This window comes from Erigeron canadensis, chromosome 1, assembly GCF_010389155.1.
Source record: "Erigeron canadensis isolate Cc75 chromosome 1, C_canadensis_v1, whole genome shotgun sequence".
NCBI classification, from domain to species: Eukaryota; Viridiplantae; Streptophyta; class Magnoliopsida; order Asterales; family Asteraceae; genus Erigeron; species Erigeron canadensis.
In genome coordinates this window covers 30,262,470-30,282,671 of record NC_057761.1, presented here as the reverse complement: position 1 = coordinate 30,282,671, position 20,202 = coordinate 30,262,470, and the positions used below count along the sequence as shown (strand labels likewise).

General features: G+C 37.0%; 1 protein-coding gene across 1 annotated transcript; it reads right to left on the bottom strand.

Annotated features, from left to right (window-relative positions):
* Positions 1–8,912: 8,912 nt before the first annotated feature.
* LOC122589526 (L-type lectin-domain containing receptor kinase IX.1-like) lies at positions 8,913–10,862 on the bottom strand. Its single transcript, XM_043761828.1, has one exon. The coding sequence runs from the start codon at positions 10,860–10,862 to the stop codon at positions 8,913–8,915; it is 1,950 nt and encodes a 649-aa protein (XP_043617763.1).
* Positions 10,863–20,202: the final 9,340 nt, after the last annotated feature.

Below are 20,202 nucleotides of genomic sequence, written 5' to 3'. Positions count from 1 at the left end.
TCTTGTCTATGAGTAGTTGGTGTTAGTTCATGGTGTGATAATAAACAACATAGTAATAATAGGAATTAATTTGTTAATTACGATTAGCGGTTGATGGTGTCACGTTAGTTTCATGTAGGCATAATTGTTAGCAGATAATAAAAACCAAATTGATTGATTAGGAAAATCGTATTAAACGTTGGTGGTGCCAGTTTTCTATAATAGACCTGATTAGTTAGTTGAATTGGATAGAATATACGCTTGTTGCGCACCAAGTTGTGCTTTGTTCAAATCTAGGTTTTATTGTCAACGAACTTGAATTTGGTCTTAATTTAAATGCAACTGCAGTTATTGTGTCATGGATTCAAGGTAGATGACTTTTAATTAATTTTGATTTCAACAAACTCTTTTTGCTTAATTCTTCGGAATTACTAATTACTTTTCTACTAACAGCTTTTTAAAATCAAGGTGACGGGGGTCTTTAAAATTGTAACATCCATCATTTAAAAATAAGGATTTCCAAAATTTTTCGCCTAACGGCGTCAAAGAACGTGGAATAAACTTTAAAAGTCCAAACCAGCAAAATCTGTTTGGTTTATTCATTAAACGGTGTTACTAGCCATATAATCAAAACAAGTCTAAATGAAAATCCATCGGTTCCTAACATAAAACAACCGACATTATACTAAATACAAATCATGAAATATCTAAACATAAATGAACATTGTAACACCCCGCTAAAGCGGAATATACGGGATGCACAGACAAGTACAAATGCACACAGTACAAGTTCAACACAGCCATTAAGATTAATCAAAGATCAAGAGAACAAAGTCATTACAAATCATAATTAAGTCTAGATCAGAAGTACAAATGTTATTACAGAATATAACTGAATCAGAATAGTCAAATTAATGGGACAGAACAATTGTCTCATATAACAGTACTTGAACTGGAATAGCAATAAGGCCTTCGTAGCTCCAGGACTTGTATGCACGAACCGTCACCAAAAGGATGAGCTTAGAACGGAAGACTCTTATGCTAAAGATCTAGTACCTAGCCTGAAAATCATGTAAGTTCGAAGGTCAACTACGAAAGTAGTTGGTGAGATTCACATAAAGTACTTTATAAATATACATAGTACTGGTATGTATAAAAGTCAAGTCATATAGTCTGAACGGCTGTCAAATGTACCTCGCTGTAATAACAATAGTTTAGAATCTGTAATGTACTTAATATGTATGTCTATTATTACTGCTAATCCGCTTGGCCATAACGAGCTATGATAATTCAGGGAACTCATGTAATCAGATAGTATATAAGTACGTGATAGGTCAGAGCCGGTGACCCGAGCATGTGATCAGAACAGGTGATCAATAAGTCTAGGTAATATGCATTCTCCTGTCCTAAGGAGAATGAGGATGGGCCTACCCTAACAGCGCTGTCCATATACCTACGGTCCATTCCCAGAACTGGTGGGAGATGAATTGATAGCAGTAAATCATAGGTCTCGTACATAGACAATAAGTACATACAAGAATGTATTCAAGATCATGCCCATTCAAGATCTAGAACACACATTTAGAAAATAAGTATCATAACATAAATAGTCTGTCTGTAAATAGTCTGTCTGTACGTAGTCTGTCTGAAAATAATCTGTCTGAAAATAGTCTGTCTGAAAATAATCTGTCTGAAAATAGTCTGTACATAAATAGTATGTTTGTCTCAAGATAGTACATAGTACAGTCAAGAAGATATATATATATATATAAGTCTGTATATATATATAAGTACAAAATAGTTTTCATGCTTTTCAGTCCCCGATAAAGAACTTTTAAAAATGTACGAAGGGGGAATAAGTGAACTCACAGTGATCTGGTACAATATAGAGAACTAGTACAGTGAACAAGTACAAAGATAGATAAGTATATCTATCGAGATCCAATTACGCCTTGCCGAACTCCTATGCACATAATAACCATATAGAAGTACATATATTAGTCTAAGTGATTATTCAAATCACAAATGTCCTTGATGAACTGATGATTTGGTCCTTTGAACATTTTGACTTAAAATAGTTTTAACTGGACTTTACGTACATGAACTGAACGAAGGTGAGCCTTAAGTCGGTTTGAACTGAGCTGAACGAATTTAGACCTTAAATTCGTTTGACTGAACCTTACGAATTTAACCATTAAATTCGCATGAACTGTTAGACGAAGTTGACTTTATTTTCGCATGAACCCCTTAAACAAATTTGTCTTTTATTTTCGTATGATCTGAACGGGTACGAAAATGGCCCCTAAATTCGCAAGCATTATTAAGTTCGTTTAATGACAGTAACATTTGAAATTTCATTTATGAAAACGAATTTAAAATTCGTTTGGAGAGAAACGAACATTATTTTCGTTGGAAGATACTTAGACTGGACTTCGGGTGAGGGAAAAAGGGCTTATAAATTCGTTACAATGGGAAACGACCATTAAGTTCATTTGGGCTCAATATTGAACGAAGTTATTTGTTAATTTCGTAAGGTGTGGATCTAAACTTAAGCTAATTTCGTTTTGAGCATGATAAATTCGTTTGATGATGCAGGCATACGAATCATAAGACTGAACTTAACAAAATCACGGGTTTTGAAGATCAAGACATGTTACGACCCAAATTTGATCACAAAACAGTTACTAGACTTATTTAAACATAAACCCATCAATCTTTAACACGTTTTTGACATCAAAATCGACCAAATCATCAAGAACACAAGTCTAAAAGTTTATTTTTAATTTCATCAAAACATAAGATTTGTTGTTGTTACCTCAAAACCGATTACAGAAACACGTTTTGATGATTACCAAGAAGCTAATGATATCAAAGATTTCACCCAAACCAACCAAAATCAGGAGATGAATTTAGTGTGTGTTTTAAGGTGTGGGGAGTGTGTGAAGAGAGGTAGGAGATGATGAATAGTAAACTTTTAGGGTTTTACACTTTCTATTTATACCTTACCATAAAAATGAAATTTCACAACTACAAGGACCATTTTGCAATTAATTTAGGCTGAACTCTTTTAGGAACTTTTAACATTTACGAACCGAACTTATTATATTATTGCACGTAATCACAAACTCGTCGTACAATATTAATATTTAGATCAAATTGAAGTTCATATAAGCTCATAATGAACATCTAAAGTACGTCTAGAACTCATATAAGTTAAACTGTCTGGCCGATCCAGTGGCATATGTACGTTTCTAAGAACTTAAATAGAACATTTCTGGGACGGTTGTTACAAACGTCTAATGCGAGCAGCCACTATGGGTAAACTACAGCCAGCTTCAAGATCATCTACCATGCCTCACATCTTCTCACATCTACCTGCTCACTATGTTGGACCTGAGGGCACAACACTATTTAAAAGAGCAAGTGTTAGCTAATGAATTAGCTAAGTAAGATAACACATGGTTTATAGAACGTTTGTCCATTTAAAACATTATATAAATGTCATATTAAGTCATTAAGGAACATATCATCAAACATATTATCTCACATATATATCATATCATCAACATCTTTCATATTAGGATGAACCACCCTAAATGTGCCTAGTCATCTTCAGCATCTTCACATATCACATTAACGCATCATTATAGTGGTGACATAAGTCCCACCCGACTAGATGGTTAAACCTTACGGCTGTCCATCAAGGTCGTTAAGGAATGGTAAGCCAATCCTTGAGTAATCCATATGTACAAGACAAGTGGGGTTGGTAAGACCTCCCGTATTACTCTCGACGTTGTACCTCGTTGCAAGGAGACACCCAAGCAACCACATCAAACGCAGAACCCCGGCAAAGGCATGTAGGGGTTAAGCTTAACACTTTTATCTTTGTAAATAGCTCGAGTATTTGCATCACATAAAATTTAGGTGTTTACATTACCTAAACATTAATCATATATCACATCACATCACATCTCATTAATGTTTGGCCCCTTAAATGTGCACGTGTCATGGAAACTTAATAAGTCTAGTGAACTAGATGAATAAGCCATGTAATCATACATATTTCACATATCATCAACATCTATCACATTTCAATTCATCTCAAGACATCACATAGCATTTCATTGCATATCATTACATTTCATATCATTACATAACATTTCATAGCATATCATTGCATCTCATATCATTGCATAACATTTCATAGCATATCATTGCATAACATTTCATAGCATATCATTACATCTCATACCATCGCCCACATCATTATTAGACATTTACTTAAGTATTTTAAGTCGATTTTATGTGCATTTGGCGCGTTTATGGTGTTTGTTAGTGTTTTCAGGCTCTAAACATGTTACGCGTTCATTTGGCACATTTTCGGAAGACTTATAGGCCTAGAAGTTGATTTGTATTACTGAGAGTTGTTTCAAGTGGAAGAGATGGCGAAGCTCGGCATGTACTCGAGATCGAAAGGAGATTGTTTGAAATAAGCCTTGACTGCGCCGCAGTGGGATATACCTTGTCCACTGCGCCGCAGTCCATTCCCACGGAAAAATTGTGAACTAACCCCACTGCGCCGCAGTGGGGATTGCAAAGAGAGACTGCGCCGCAGTCGTAACAAGGGAAAAAGAAGCCGAGGAAAAGGACTGCGTCGTAGTGGAGGTATCCATTGCCACTGCGCCGCAGTCACCTGAAAGTCAAAGTCAAAGACTCCCCACTGCGCCGCAGTGAGGGAATGTCACAACCCACTGCGCCGCAGTGGGTGCACGGGGTCTGAAGCATGTGGACGATTTTTGCATCAGAATTGGAGAAGTATAAATAGAAAACCATGACCTAATTCCCAACTGATCAAAAATCTTTCTAGGAGCTGTTCTACAAGGGTTCTTCAATCTCTAAGCAAGTTTTTCTTAGACGGATTCATTGAAGATTCACGAGCACCCATCTAGATCATATTTACTTTTATTGTCTTGCAATTTCAATTTCTCAAATGATTGGTACATCATGTTTCTCTTCTATTTTTATTATTATTTAGAATTGATCATGAGTGGCTAAACGTTCAATCATCCACCTTGATGTAACGAGACGAATGATGTGATTGCAATATTTTTAATTCAAAAGAGTTTATTTAATTATCATTGTTCCGTGATCTTAATAATTTAATTCTTTTTATTAATTAATATGATATTGGTTGCATATAAATTCTTCGTTGGTGGTACCAGTTGAATGTATGTGTGATCTTAAAACAGTTACTTGTTTATGAGTAATTATCACTAGTTCATGGTATGATAGTGAATGTCATTTTAAGAAAAGAGTAATTTTGTCAACGTGATTCATAGCGGTTGGTGATACCACGTTATTGTCACATAGGTGCAATTGATAATTCGATAGTCAATAAAACTGATTGTTGGAAAAGTTGTCTTAGCTTTGGTGGTACCGGCTTGGGTAATTTAACTAGCAACTTAGGTGATTCGGTAACTTGTTCACGATTGGTGGTACCACGTGAGCACATTAATCTTGTCACGATTATCTTTAAACTCAAACGAATTTGGTCTTAATTAAATGCAATCACATTTGAAGTCAAGTGAATTCAAGGTGGATGACTTTTATCAATACTGTCTTAAGTTCTTCTTACTTTCTTACAATTTGTTTTTCAGATTCATTTTAAATTTTATTGTCAAAAGGATTTTCGAAGCAACACCCGTTTTCCAAACCATTTCATCAAATAACTAGTCGATCCAATCCCTAAGAACGAACACGGTCTTACCTCTTAGATATATTACAAACGGTCAGGTCCACTGCCCGATAGTGCATAGTAGTGAGTTTTTAGGTAGTTCTAGTTTTATAAATTTAAAGCTCGATTTTGCACATCACATACCATGGTCACATATCTTTGGGGTAACATTTCAGGCTTCAATATGCATATACATAACCCAAATCACCTCCGGTATAATCCCGAATACCCAAAAGCAACCAAGATATCATTAGGGAAGTTATTATATGAAAACTATGTTTTTGTTGAACCCTCGGCGTGTCAAAGTAGTGTATCTTACCTCGTAGAAGCGTACAACAAATGATAACGTAAGTTACCAAGCTTTGAAAGTATTCCTGACTACCTATAATCAACATAGGACCGATTTATGAGTATAACGAGACTAAACTGACCTACAATCTAAATACGTGCCGGATACCCTTTAATTACCATCAGTCCAAATAATAGTCTCTTTTGACTATTACCCCAGGAATTAATCTCCTTTTGGTCTATTCTCAACTTTTGTCTATTTTTAGACTATTACCCCAAGAATTAGTCTCCTTTTTTACTATTACCCTAGAAACGAGTTTTACACCAGAAAAAAACTCTTTTAAGACCTAATTGATGATTTGGCACCGTCAATTGCCCCATGAACGAGTTGTTAACAAAAAAGTATCATTAGGTCACATTAAACAACCAATCCTAATATCAAAACTCAATCAACTTACCACAAATGATTATCAACAACCCCAATTCATTCTCCAAACCCTACGACCCGAATTAAATCCATATAATTGATTCATATGATCAAAAATCAAAGAACAATAATCTATATTACCTGTATATAGCAGAAAGGTATGCAAAACATGATCAAAACACTCTCAAATCACCTAATCAACGATGAAATCGAATAAGGAGTTGATTGTGGCAATGAGGGAGGTTAGGGTTCACGGAGAACTGATTATTTTGTGTAATTAGAGGCTAATGACAGCTACCAAATCCTTAATCCCACTTTTGAGGTTTCACAATTGGCAAGATTAGTCCCTAGACTTTTAAATGCTACAAATTAGGCTAAAACCACCTATTGGAAACACTTACAACACATTAAATACTTCGAGCACCTCTAAAGGCATATAAAATATACCTTAAACATATTAACACATCAATCATTAATACATTAAAGCCTTACACATATAACACATTAAACACATCTAAACATTAAATCTCCTAGAGACTTAACGGACACGTTGTGTTGACTTAACGACTCAAGTGAACTGTTAATTAAAAAGTTTGGGATGTTACAAAAATCCAAACTTTTCTGAACTTCATTAAACTCGCTTAGTTCCTAGTCTACAGTCCTTGTGTTCAATCCTAGACTAACTGATAACTTTACTATACACGATAAGGTACACTGCATGTGTGTAGAATTATAACTGTTAGTATTTTCTTGTTTATAAATTTAAGAATAGATTTTGCACATCAGTACTCGTATTTAACTTGAACAAAAAAACTACAATTTGAAAAGGATTACATAATTTCTGCTTGTAAACTGAAACAAGCAGGTGTGAGAACATTTGCAAGCGTGTTGTACATAATAATAAAGGACTCTCAAACATTCACATGACCTTTTCGAGTTTCTTGACATTATCGGACATCCAAATATAATTTCTATATAAACTAATACTAATTGGTAAAACAATCACAATAACATCAAACCCATAACAAAAAACAAGCGATGACAATATGAGATACATTAAATCTATAATAAATTTCATTAAACGTTACTTTGAGTACGTTAAGAATTACAAAAAGAACGAAAGAAATAAAACAAGAATAAACAAAATACTGATCATACCAGCAGAAGTTACAATCAGCGGTTATGTTTGTTTAAAAGGCGTAAAACAAAGACTGCTTAACAAATCTCTACCGATGGATGTAATTCAACTTCATTACAAGGACTAAGTAGAAAAATACAATAAACTAATTTTAGCTAAACATTGAAACATTTGCCATAAGGTTAAACATGGCAAAACTGGTGATTGTTGAAAAGAAGGTAGCAACCCAAGACGTTGTGCAATCCAAAGCCATGTTGAATATTTTTTAGAAAAATACAACATGACCTATATGAACAAGTTAAACTATCATAATACAAAGGAAGCAGTAGTGGAAGAGAATGCTACTATTTAGTATAACTAAAAAATGGTTAAGTAAAGGCATTTAAACTTGAATTTACTTAGAATTTGGAATTTGGTCAGACAAAATCGAATGTAAATGAAATTTGGGATGAAAAAGAATTGAATTCGGAAATTGGTGAGACAAAACCGAATGTAATTAAAATTTGGGATGAAAGGGAATCTATATATATAGACAAAAGGGCCATTTGAATTACGAATTAATTTAAGTGTAGTACACCAAACAGTAAGATATTTTTCTGCACAAAATCATATACAAGATATTGTTTGTTCTTTCCCTTTATTGCTCATTATACAAACAGCCGACGGTATATACGCAATCACTTACATGACATAGGCCAAAGTGTGTATAAATCGATGTGGATAGGCTAACAACGTGCCAAGTCAGAAATTATGATGCAAGGAAAAACCCTACTTTACTATATGTATCGATATAGAGGAAAAATAATTGTAATACACATGGAAAAAAAGGTACAAAAGTACACTCCACAACTATTCGATCAAAGCTTTGGATTGTTCAGATCAAGCGTTCCTCCTCCTTCTATCTCCTTCTCCGGCTGCTGCGGCACCTTCTTCTCCGGCGAGACTGCCGCCGCCAGCCACCCCCTCCTTCTTCTCCGACTAGAAAACCACCGCCACCACCATCATCTCCGATCACCCCAACCACGGCGCCGACAGCAAGGGATTCACCTGTACTGTAGCAAGGGCGAGACAACTACCTACTTCTTCGATCGCCACCCATCAAACCCATACTATTCCCATATGCCCATCAAGTCACCGGAGATGTCACCGGAGGTGGTGGCGGTGGTTGTCTTTCCGGAGAAGAAGGAAGAAGGATGAGGTGTGGCGGTCGCTAGAGGAGAAGGTGATGGTTGGCAGGCGGCAGTCTCGCCGGAGAAGGAAGAAGGAGTGTACTTTTGTGCCTTTTTTCATGTGTACTACAAATAACCCTCCCCTATATATATATATATATATATACATATACACATTTAATTGAAGAGCAAAGGAGATGGAGAAGTAGTCGAAGAATCACTAAGTAATGAAGGAGTTGGAGGTGCATTAAAAGCAATTTTTGGCATTGATGGGAGTATTGGCAGGGAAGCTTCAGAGTTCAAGACTTGAATGGCTTGCCTCATTGATGGGCGTAGGTCTGCGTGAGGGTGTGCACACCATAACCCAACGATGACCAACCGCTCAATTTCTTCTGTGTAGTTTGAGCCAAGAGATGGGTCAATTGCTTCTAGAAGAGTTCCAATCCAATACAGATCCCAAACCCATTCAACCAAAGTTGTTTGTCTTTCCTCATCAGCCTTGTACCCGATTGCTTTTCGCCCACAAGCTAATTCAAGTGCAACAACTCCAAAGCTATATACATCAGTTTCTTTGCTTGCTTTTCCAGTCATCGCGATTTCGGGAGCCATGTAACCAAATGTCCCGGCCAACATGGTTGTCGTAGAGCTTTTGTCATGGTCAACCAACCTAGCTAACCCAAAATCACCAAGCTTTGCATTAAAATTGGAGTCCAACATAACATTGCTCGATTTGATATCCCTATGCAAAATACATTCCTTGCATTCTTCATGAAGATATGACAAAGCAGAGGCCAGGCCATGTGCAATTCTTTTCCTCTTGTCCCACGTCAACAACATGCTTTTCTGCTTAAACAAATGTAAATCTAAGCTTCCATTTTCCATGAACTCATAAACAAGCAGGAGCTCGCTTTTCTCATGGCACCAGCCCTTGAGTTCCACCAGATTTTTGTGCCTCAATCGGCTAATTATTTTAACTTCCGCAGTATACTCCCTAATCCCCTGTTCAGAAGTCTTGGACACCCTTTTGACCGCAACATAGGTATTTAGATCTTTCAAAAAGCCTTTATAAACCCCTCCAAAACCTCCCTCCCCAAGCTTGTTCGTCTCTGCAAAACCAGCAGTTGCCTGAAGAATTTCGTTGTAAGAGAATCTTTTTGGTCCAGTTCCCTCTTCAAAATCTTTGTTCATCTCCTCATCATATCGCACTTCATATCTTCTGTGTTTGTTCCTCCTGCATATACAATAATAAACAAAGACACCCAAACCAGAAAGTACGGCAACAACTATTCCAAGTATTAATCCCACCATATGACTTGGCCTTTTTTTCGGACCAGGGGTCGGTGCTTGTGCCTTTTCTTCATCAGCCTGTAGTTTTGAACTATTGAAACTCCATGATGTTACTGTTACTTTCTCAAACCGAATTCCAGCTCCTGCTGAAAACCCAAAAGTAACCAATTCGGGTAATACATCCCTTAGATCAATGATGTAACTAAGGTCAATTGCACCATTTACATCGTCAGTAACAGAAACACCAAGCGTTTTAGACACAGAATCATATGTTATGCTAGCTTGACAGTGTGCTCCTTCTGTTATATTGATCGACCATTTCTTAAACACGGAAGAATTAAGAGAGTTAACATTGATGCCTGCGTGATAATCATTTAGAGAAAGAGATGCCGGATCCCATTCTTTGTTCCAGAGAGTATCAAACTCAACTGCAACAAATGGATATATAATTTTATATGTTGAGCTATCAATCGGAAGACCCAGGGCTCCACCAGTTGTTGCCACTGAATTATTCTCAGCAAGGAAGAATGTGAAACCATCGGCATAATAATCTTCAAATGTACTTGACTCAATCACGAATGAGAAAGTGGTCGAAAAGCTGGCTAGCTCACGAGAGGCTTTGTCCCATATATGAAGCAATCTCTTGTAAATCCCCCGGCCTGCTATAAAAGTGGTATGATCAGGAATCAATTGCATTCCATTATCAGAGATAAAAGCAGCATCCATAGTAACTATATCTGTGTTCTGATTTTGTGGACCGAGATATCTAAAATCGAAATTGATTGGATCTGCTTCATTAGGGATGATCAAGACAAGAAGAATGCATAGTAAAATGGCCATATATATGATATATGATGATTATGGAAACTCGCAAGCTTTTTAGTTCATATTGTAATTAGCTAGTTGTTGGTATAAGCATTTTGTTTTTTATAAACATCATATATATGAAGGTTGACTATTTAAAAAAAACATTACAGTCCCTTTTGAGCTCATTTCCCAGGCACTTCAAAATCATAGACAGCTGTTTGCATACCTTACGTTAAATCTAGTTGATATTATTTGTCACTCTCGTTTAAAAGCTATACTTTAATGTATGCAATATTATTTAATTTCTTAATTGTTATTAAAAACATAAGATTGTGTTTCAACGTTTACTTTTACCAAATCCAAATTTCATGCTACTTTGTTTGCATTCGTCATCGCATCTTGCCATTCGTATCCTGACAAGCAGAGGCGAACTTACATGTAAATTACTCTCCCTAGTGATAAATATAAAAAATGCATACTGTATAGTGTATACATACCCGTATTAAAAAAGATATAGTATACTCTTATTACGTTGCAAAGAACTAATTAAAAAGTAAGATAAATTCATAACTACGAGTAATTTTTTATTATACACAACGTACAATCACTAATTCACTATTTGGATTTTGGACCATATGGAGGTGGAGAAACATGCTAAATTTGATAAGGCCAGCAAATGAATTTAGTAAGATTAATTAATATAAGAAAAATACTATCGTTTAACTTTTACAAGCAATAATTAAGCTTACACAACACACATCAGCAACACAGTACATTATCTCATTAGCGTTTTCCAAAAAGCTAATTAGCCGGAGATATGAATAGACTAGACAGACTTGACTTCAATTCTGGCTTCCTCACCTCCTCTTTTAGCACGGACACACTTAAATTTCTAAGAGAAAAAGATTGGGATTGGATTTTTAGGGTGCGTTTAGTTAGAGAAAACACTTTTGTTTTCCATTTTTTGTTTACAAGAAAACATGAAAAACATAAAACGCGTTCAAATTATAGTCTTCCAAAAATGTTTTTCATGAATACAGAATACACTGTTTTCCACTTTTCTATGGAAAAATACAAAACACTTCTGTTTTTTTTTTTTTTTTTTTTTTTTTCGTTTTCCATTTTTCATTTTCCATATTCTAAGTTTTGAAAACCTCAAATTATTTTTCATTTTCTAGTTTTTGAACGCGTTTTCAAAATTTTCATTTTTTTTAGAGATGATAAACTCTTTTCATTTTCTAAAACTAGAAAATATTTCCTACAACTAAACTTATCCTTAGCCTTAGAAAACATTTCCTACAACTAAACTTATCCTTAGCCTTCTTTTGAGGAAGCTTGAACAGATAGGATTTCTCAAAAGTTCTAGATAAACTTCCAAGTACGGGACATTGCAGCTGCGCGCGCATTGACCTTGGTCAAGATGGTAGGAAATATCAACTTTGGGCTGTTTTCTTTTATTGGGCCCAATAGACAGAGAATGAACATTTTTGGGTCAATGATGATAAAAATGTATTGTAGGATCAATGTTTACACAATATAATTTAATTCACTTATTGATATATTAATTTCACTATATATCTCTTTGATCATGCATCTTTAGCATTATCATGTATTTTAGTTTCTTAAAAAAACATGATTAATCCTATAAGTTTCAAATGTTATCATATATTCTAGTCTTATTTTCAAACATATCTTAACACCCTAATAAAGCAAATGCATGTTTTCTAGAGGGCTAAATTCTGTTTTTGAAATACCCTATGTAATCCTTGGAAATTTTCCACCTCTTACGATTCGCACTGCCCTATACACAACACAAACCCTATACACATGCTTCCCCCGCAGGCTCCACCACTCCACCACGTCTTCGCCACCATGAACACACCACCACCATAATCCTTCCGTTCTTATATTGTGACGATCACGCTGGATAGTTTATGGGTTTAATCTCATTTTCAAATCAGACTTCAATTATCACCATCTAAGTGTTAGATGTAAGGTTTAAAAGAATTCTTTCAAAATCTTTTATATCAAAAACAGTACATCGATAAATTATAAAAATTATATGGGTGTTCTTAAAATTTCATGTTCTTTCATTAGAGATGTCATTCGATATACTTTTGATGAATTTTTAAATCCGAGGTTGGACCCGTATGGCTAAGGCATTTGGCTATGACACTCGACATCTAACCTCCTATGACCTATCACATTCTATGACCTATCACCCTTATCATCTCATTGCCGCAACACGCGGGTGCTTGCTCTCGTTATTCTTGATTTATAAAGTTCCTGTGATTTTTAGGGTTCCTAAAATAAATTTATATTTATATTTATATTTATATTTATATTTATATTTATATTTATATTTATATTTATATTTATATTTATATAACTAATAAAAGAGTAGTTATCCTAGTTTTTTTTAAGTCATCCATATTAATTCAAAATATCTTTAGATTTTGCCACGTAAGATTTTTTCTACATGTCACCTCCATATTTTTTCCACAATATTTATTTTTATAATAATAATAATAATGCCAGTAAATTTATCTTTCATAGATTGTGTTTTTACATTCAGAAAGAGGTGAGGGCTCAACTTGTGTCTAAACTCCCATCCAACTTTATGTCAAAGTTTTTTTTTAATATATTGAATTAAGTAATAATAATAATAATAATAATAATAATAATAATAATAATAATAATAATAATAATAATAGTTTTTTGTCGGAATGGATATAAAAAGAGGGTGTTAAATGAAACTAGTTTTTTGAGAATTTTTTTTTATCGATCCGGCAATGGAAATGCCGGTTTGGTACATAAATCCTGGTATTACTTTTTTGTCAGCCAACAAATAAAAACCACAAACAAAATTTTCTTTTATCATCTAAAAGCCAAACTGGCATTAGGAGTGCCGGATCAGAAGCAACTACACGTTTTGCGAAAGTTTTGCCACGTACAAAAAGTGAACCAATCCGGCTTGCCTTGCCATTTTTCTTTTTAATCTATTACTTGTAAAAAAACAAGTATTGGCATTCCATTAAAACTTAAAAGAACTGATTTCTAGTTAGCTAAACCGATAAATTTAATTATTTGGCACTCCCTATTTAGAATAGTTGATTACACGCAATTTACCTGCTTATGTGGTCATCCCGTGGAACGTATTTGCCACTGCCGCTCACTACCACCAACCGTCACCGCCGCTGCCGCGCCATTACATCACCACCATCCTTGCCACGGGCGGGTACCGTTCTGTATATATAAAGTCTAAAATTTAAATACACATTATTTATAAGAAAGCTTGATAAATTGAATATTGCTTATTTTGTATGCTTGACGTTCTGGTTCATCATATGAACTTCATATGGTGAACTTTTCAGTTTTCAGTATCATATCTTGTACGTACAGTGCGTGAGTACATAAATGCATTCAATTATTATATTATACTTAACAAAAATGTGAAGGTCGTTGAATTAATGTTGACAACCCATATACATCTATATTATCTTACTACAACAAAATAGGCTTTTTAGGACCTTTTCCTGGGACGCTATTAAAAGAGAGTCCTAAAAAAATATGTAATAGGACCAATCAGTGTTTGAGGTCATATTATGATATAAGCAATTAAACGAGCGTCCTAAAAAACTGTGTAATAGGACAGATGGATGTTTGTGGTCCTATTATCATATAGCTTAATAGGACACTTAAAATGTGGGTCCTTAAAATGTGCAAGGCACGTGGGGTTACTTATCGGCATACCTGAGTTCCGTCAGCTTCAGGTATGGTCCGAGTGCGAATTTGTAAATCATGGGCATCATTAGCGTAATTTCGATATTGCAGGTATCAAACGAGTGATTTTGATCAAAGCTTTAGTAATTTACTCTATATTCTAATTGCTAGATACGAGTAGCGTGATATATGTGTATGTATCTATGTTCAAACTTACTATCTTTTTATAACTAGTTTTTTAACCCGTGCATTGCCGCGGGATATGTTTTTTACACAACAATATTTTATACTAAAATTTAATTATGTCTAATATTGTTGGATCAGGGATTCGCTGAGGGACTCAGCGAGCGGAGCTCATATATCTGCAAGCATAATCTATCTTCAAAGTCTAAAGGATATGTTCAATGACTCATCGTCCAGTATTTGTAAGTCAAATATGTGCGGGAATTTGAAGAATAGAAGAATGGTCCCAAGGACATGTGTTGAAAGATCAAGATAAAGACATGTGACCTGGTACTACTTCGGTGCAATGCAGTTTCTCTTTCAAACCGCTTTTGGAAAGAAACAAGATGAAGGAAAAAGACCTCTGCAGATCTGAATGATCCACCAATAGATAGTTAACAACCTTCATGTGTCAACATCTACTAGAGTAGTCATGTGATTCCTTATCTGCCTATAAAAGGAATCACTTGACCTAGCCACAAAACTAGTTGGTGTGTTCCACAGTTTTATTTTATTCTCTCTAAGTAATTTGTTAAGTTTTTGTGTGTTCAAAAACTTAACATATTTTTCTGTTTATTGTTTATTATTGTTATCAAACAACCATCCATGTTTTCATCGTTTAGTTTGAAATACATATAACTAAACAAAGTTCTTTACATCTCATCTCTATTCTTGTTACTTCGTAATTATATTACAAGTTAGTTAATAAAACACAAGTAGTGCATTCGAGGACCATCAAGTGGTATCAGAGCCACCGTTCCTAAATTATTGGAACAAGATCTGTTTGCCTCTTGTGTTTACATTATTGTTTTTTTTAATTAAATCTTAAATTTTTTTTAAAATGATGTCGTCTGTACCCACTTTGTTTAACACGCGTGACTTTGGTTACGTCTCTATTCCTCCAAAATTTGAGCCAAAAGACTTTGGCTCATGGAAGGAACGAATGTTACTACACATAGTGGGTGTAAAACCATATCTTATGAACATCTTAAATGAAGGTCCTTACATACCCATGTATGTTCAAAGGACACCAGGTGCTACACCTGATGCTCCTGAAATTGTGACTGATCTAGTTAAGCCTAAAGTCCAGTGGACTGAAGAAGAGCGAAAGCTCGTCAATCTTGACTCAAGATTGAAAAACATGATCATCACCACTCTTCCCACTGAGGTGATGAAACTAGTCATTAAATTCCCCACTTCAAAAGAAGTCTGGGAAAGACTAGTAAGCACTTATGAAGGGTCAGCTGACTTGATTAAAACCAAGAAAATTGACCTTACATGTGCTTATGAAAATTTCTTTTCTCTTCCTGATGAAAGTCTCGAGGGAACATATACCCGGTTCAAAGGGTTGCTCAATGACATGACAAATGTTGGTATTACCCATGACAATTTTGAGGTATGCCATAAGTTCATCGATTCTCTCCCTCTCAAATGGCAGAATCTTAGACAAATCCTCCGTACCACTAAAAAGATTCAAGAACTGGATCTTGAGGAATTGTTTGGCACTCTTCAATTTGAAGAGAAAGCCCTGGCTCAAAACATTAGACTTCTGCAGAATCTAGGAGACATGCTAGCTCCTCTTCTGCAACTAGCACTTCTGCAGACCCTTTAACTGACCCTCTTGCTCTCATCTTTACTGAGCCCATCTACCCAATGATGGTGCCAGCACCTCTTTTCTTCCAGCATCCTTTCAAGCTCTTGTTGAAGAGCTTGATGCTGAAGAGAAACAAGAAATGTTCAGTGATTTTGTGGAATTTGCCCTAATCGCTGGAAAGAAGTACTCCAGGAAATGGAACAACCGTAAGTTGGTTGCTCTATATAAGCCTCCTGTGGATAAATCACAGGAAGAATACTGGAAATGTGGCAAAAAAGGCCACTATCAAAAAGAGTGCAGGGTTTCTATCCCAACTCCTGCTGCTCCAAAATCTAACTCTTCTAAATCTGTTGATGAATACAGGAATAAGTATTATCAGCTCAAAGCCAAAATGGCTGAAACTAAAGAAGCCAAAATACCAGGCAAAGGTCTGGTCGCTGAAGAGCATGATTAGGCTGATTCAGATGACTCCGATGACGAGGAGTATGTTGACACCATGTGTCTCATGGCTCTGGCTGATAGTGATGCGCTGACAAAAGACCAAGTCTCAACAGGTCAGTGGGTCAACGTCACTATCAAAAAGGTACATACTCTTCTTTCATCTGCTGATGAGGACAAGACCAAAATTCTTGAATCCTTGTCATGTGATCTTCAGTTCGTAGAAACTCTGCGTGCTGAAGCTCACTCAAAACTCCTTTCAGTAAGTTCTGAATTGAGTGAAAAATCTGATAAACTCAACAGACTAAAGAATGTTCATGTTGAATTTCAGTCACATGAGTTGATGACTCAAAAGCTTCAGCTTGAGAATGAAAAACTTAAGCTTGAAGTCCTCAATCTCAAAAAGATTATGACCTCTTGGTCAAAAGCTTCTAAGTTTCATCATCAATGTCTTAAAGAACAAGTCCCTGCACAAGTTCAGGCAGTGATAGGTGGAGATTTTGAATCTGCTGCCTGTATCGCTGACATGTTTAAAGATGATGTGAAACCTGAAATCTCAATTCCTCCATCTGGTATTACTTCTTCTGAGGAAATGAAAAAGTGGTATTTCGTTAAAGGAAATGATTACCACACTGAAATGGACGCTGGATCCTCCACATCTCTCTCCAGCGACCCTTCAAATTTCTCTGAAGCTAAAGTAGTTAGCTCATCCTCATCCTCTAATAACATGTTTTCCCATAGAACATGGAACCTGCACAACCTGTGCACAGCAACCCTCAGAAGAAATATCTGCCGGGTGTATGGAGGCTGCTGTTCACCCACGTAATTCAGTGTCTGAGTGGCAACAGTGGCTCTTTTGATCAGGCCACTGCTGCACAAATGCAGATGATTTATGCGCTGGCTAATGGTCGCAACATTGACTTTGCCAGCGTAATTTTTGAAGACCTAAAAGGGAAAGTCACTCTAAAGAACAGATCAAGCTCTGTCCCCTTCACACGCTTTCTCTCTCTGATCTTCAAGAAGGAAAGGTATCTCCCTGAAGGGGCTCAATTCATTCTCTTTCCTAGGGTTGCAAGCTCTGTTTACAAGATTTCAGCTTGTGATCCTGAGCAGTTCGATTCTAAGTACGCTGTGCTCACTCCAGCATTGAAACATGTACTTTATTATGTTTATCCTGATGTCTATAGACCCAATCCTGCTGGAGCTGGTATGCTGATAATCCCCTAAGGAACCTCCAAAGCTCCCAAGAAAACCAAAACAGTTGTTTCTTCTTCCACTTCACCTCCCGCTGCTTTCCCAAAATAGCAGCAGCGAGTATCAAAGGGCAAAACTACTAAGGTTAAGAAGTCCTCACTGCCCAAGGATGATAGAAACCCAGCCAGCCCATCAGCAGCCTCAAAAAAGGCTGCTGACGAGAAAAAGGGTAACCGCAAGTAACCACCTCAAACTTCTATAGGCGAGGTTGGTGAAGATCAAGGGCCACCCCAGCCCATTAGAGTTGAGTCCACCGAACTAATCATTCCCTCTTCTTCTCAACGCTCTGAGTCGTTGTCAGCAGCCATATCACAGGTGATCCTAGAGACAACAAAGTCTACGGCTGATGATGCTTTGGTGATACAACACACTGAAGCTGAGGCACCCGGTTCCCCTACCCCTTTAAATTTTTCTGTGGAAGAAAGGATGGATGTTGAAGGTGGTATTGTAGAGGAAGGAGAAAATGTTGAAGATGGTGATGATGAGGAGAGTAATCTTGATTTGGGAGAGTTTGTGGCTGATGAATTCCAGCTGGATTCCTCCACCCAGGCTGATGAAATGGAGGCAAGTGATATGGAGGTTGACGAAGAGGCTGCTGTTGCTGATGAAAATGCAGCAGCCATCAATGATAATGTAGAAGTTGCTGCTGCTGAAAACATTGCAGCAACGACTACCGAAAATGTACAAGAAGCTGCTGCTGATGACAATGCAGCAGCTAATACTGAAGAGACTGAAGTGCAACCTCTTGCCACACCTGTCGATTCTCAGATTGTTGACAGGCTGGCCCGAGTTGAACACCAGCTAAATGATCTCACCAAGGCTGCCACAATCGCTGTTCAACTTAAAACTCATGAAGATGACAGATTGGTGAAGATCTTGGAGAACTGGTACAACAAGCAAAATGAAAACACTGCCAGCATTGAGACTATAAAAGAAAAATCTGTATCTATGGCTGCTGATCAAGAAAAACTACGCACCTATACAAATTCTATCAAAAAGGATCAGCAGGTCATTCGTGGACTCTCTCGATCGCTGTGCAAGATTAGACCTGTTGTACGGTTCTCAGCATAAAAGGCATGCAGCAGCAGTGAATCCGCTGCTGTTGAAGTAAAAACAGTGGCCGACCTGGTTTCTCGTCTTACCACCCAGGTTGAAGACAACACCAAGGCTATCAATGCCTTGGAAACCACTGTGGCCAGTCTTCCTCCCCCTCAAGTATCATTTACTGAGAAAGATCGTAAGTGCCAACAAAAACTGGAGCAAGAGGTTGGGGATATTAAGAAGATGCTATCCTAGCTTCTACAACAGCAGACAGCTCCAACGGCGATGCTGGAGGTAGTAGTTAATGTTACTACCTCCAAGGGGGAGAAAGTGGATGCTGCTGTAATGGCACTTGTCAGTGAAGTCGTGAACAAAGCTTTAAATGATATTTATGAAGCTTCAGCTGACAAGGTTGTAAATGAAGAAAACACTGAAGCGGCCACTGATGAACTGGCAATAGTGGCCGTCAGTGAAGAAAAGGTGGATTCTCCCCCTGCTGCTGCTGAGGGGGAGACAAGAACTGTTGAAGTTCTCCCTGCTAGTGTTGAGGGGGAGATGGTTGGAGAAGCATCTGCTGAGGGGGAGCAACAATTGATAGTTGTTGAAGCTCCCCAAACGGAAGAAGAGGAAATGAGTCCTCGTGCAGTCAGGACAGCTTGGGAAGCCGGTTTTGCACATGAAATGGCTAGGGACACATCCAGGGAAGTGCTCAATATTTTCCATCCTCGCTTCCTTGGAAATGCTGAAGTCTCTAGAATAACAGCAGCTCAGAGGAAGCAGCTGACTGATACTAGCTTTTTCAAGAGTCCCTCGCCGCTGACTGCACAGAATGTATCCATCACATCCCAGCAGGAAATCAATTCCAAGTCATTGACATATTATCAATTACTGCTGAGGGAAAAACTCAAGAGGAAGCCCTGGAGGAGCTGGATAGGCTGAAAGCTAACAAGGAAAATGAGAAGAAAAATCTCGAGTATATCAAGCAGCTGGCCCTCTTGGAGAAAGATGAGATGGATGGAGAGCAAAGAATGCTGTTGACCACTGGTGGGCCTGAAGCTCTCTACAGACAAAAGCAAGCTGATGTAGAGCAGCTACCGAAAG

Coding starts and splice junctions, on each gene's coding strand:
- LOC122589526 (XM_043761828.1), bottom strand. CDS start 10,862: ATGGCCATTTTACTATGCATTCTTCTTGTCTTGATCATCCCTAATGAA.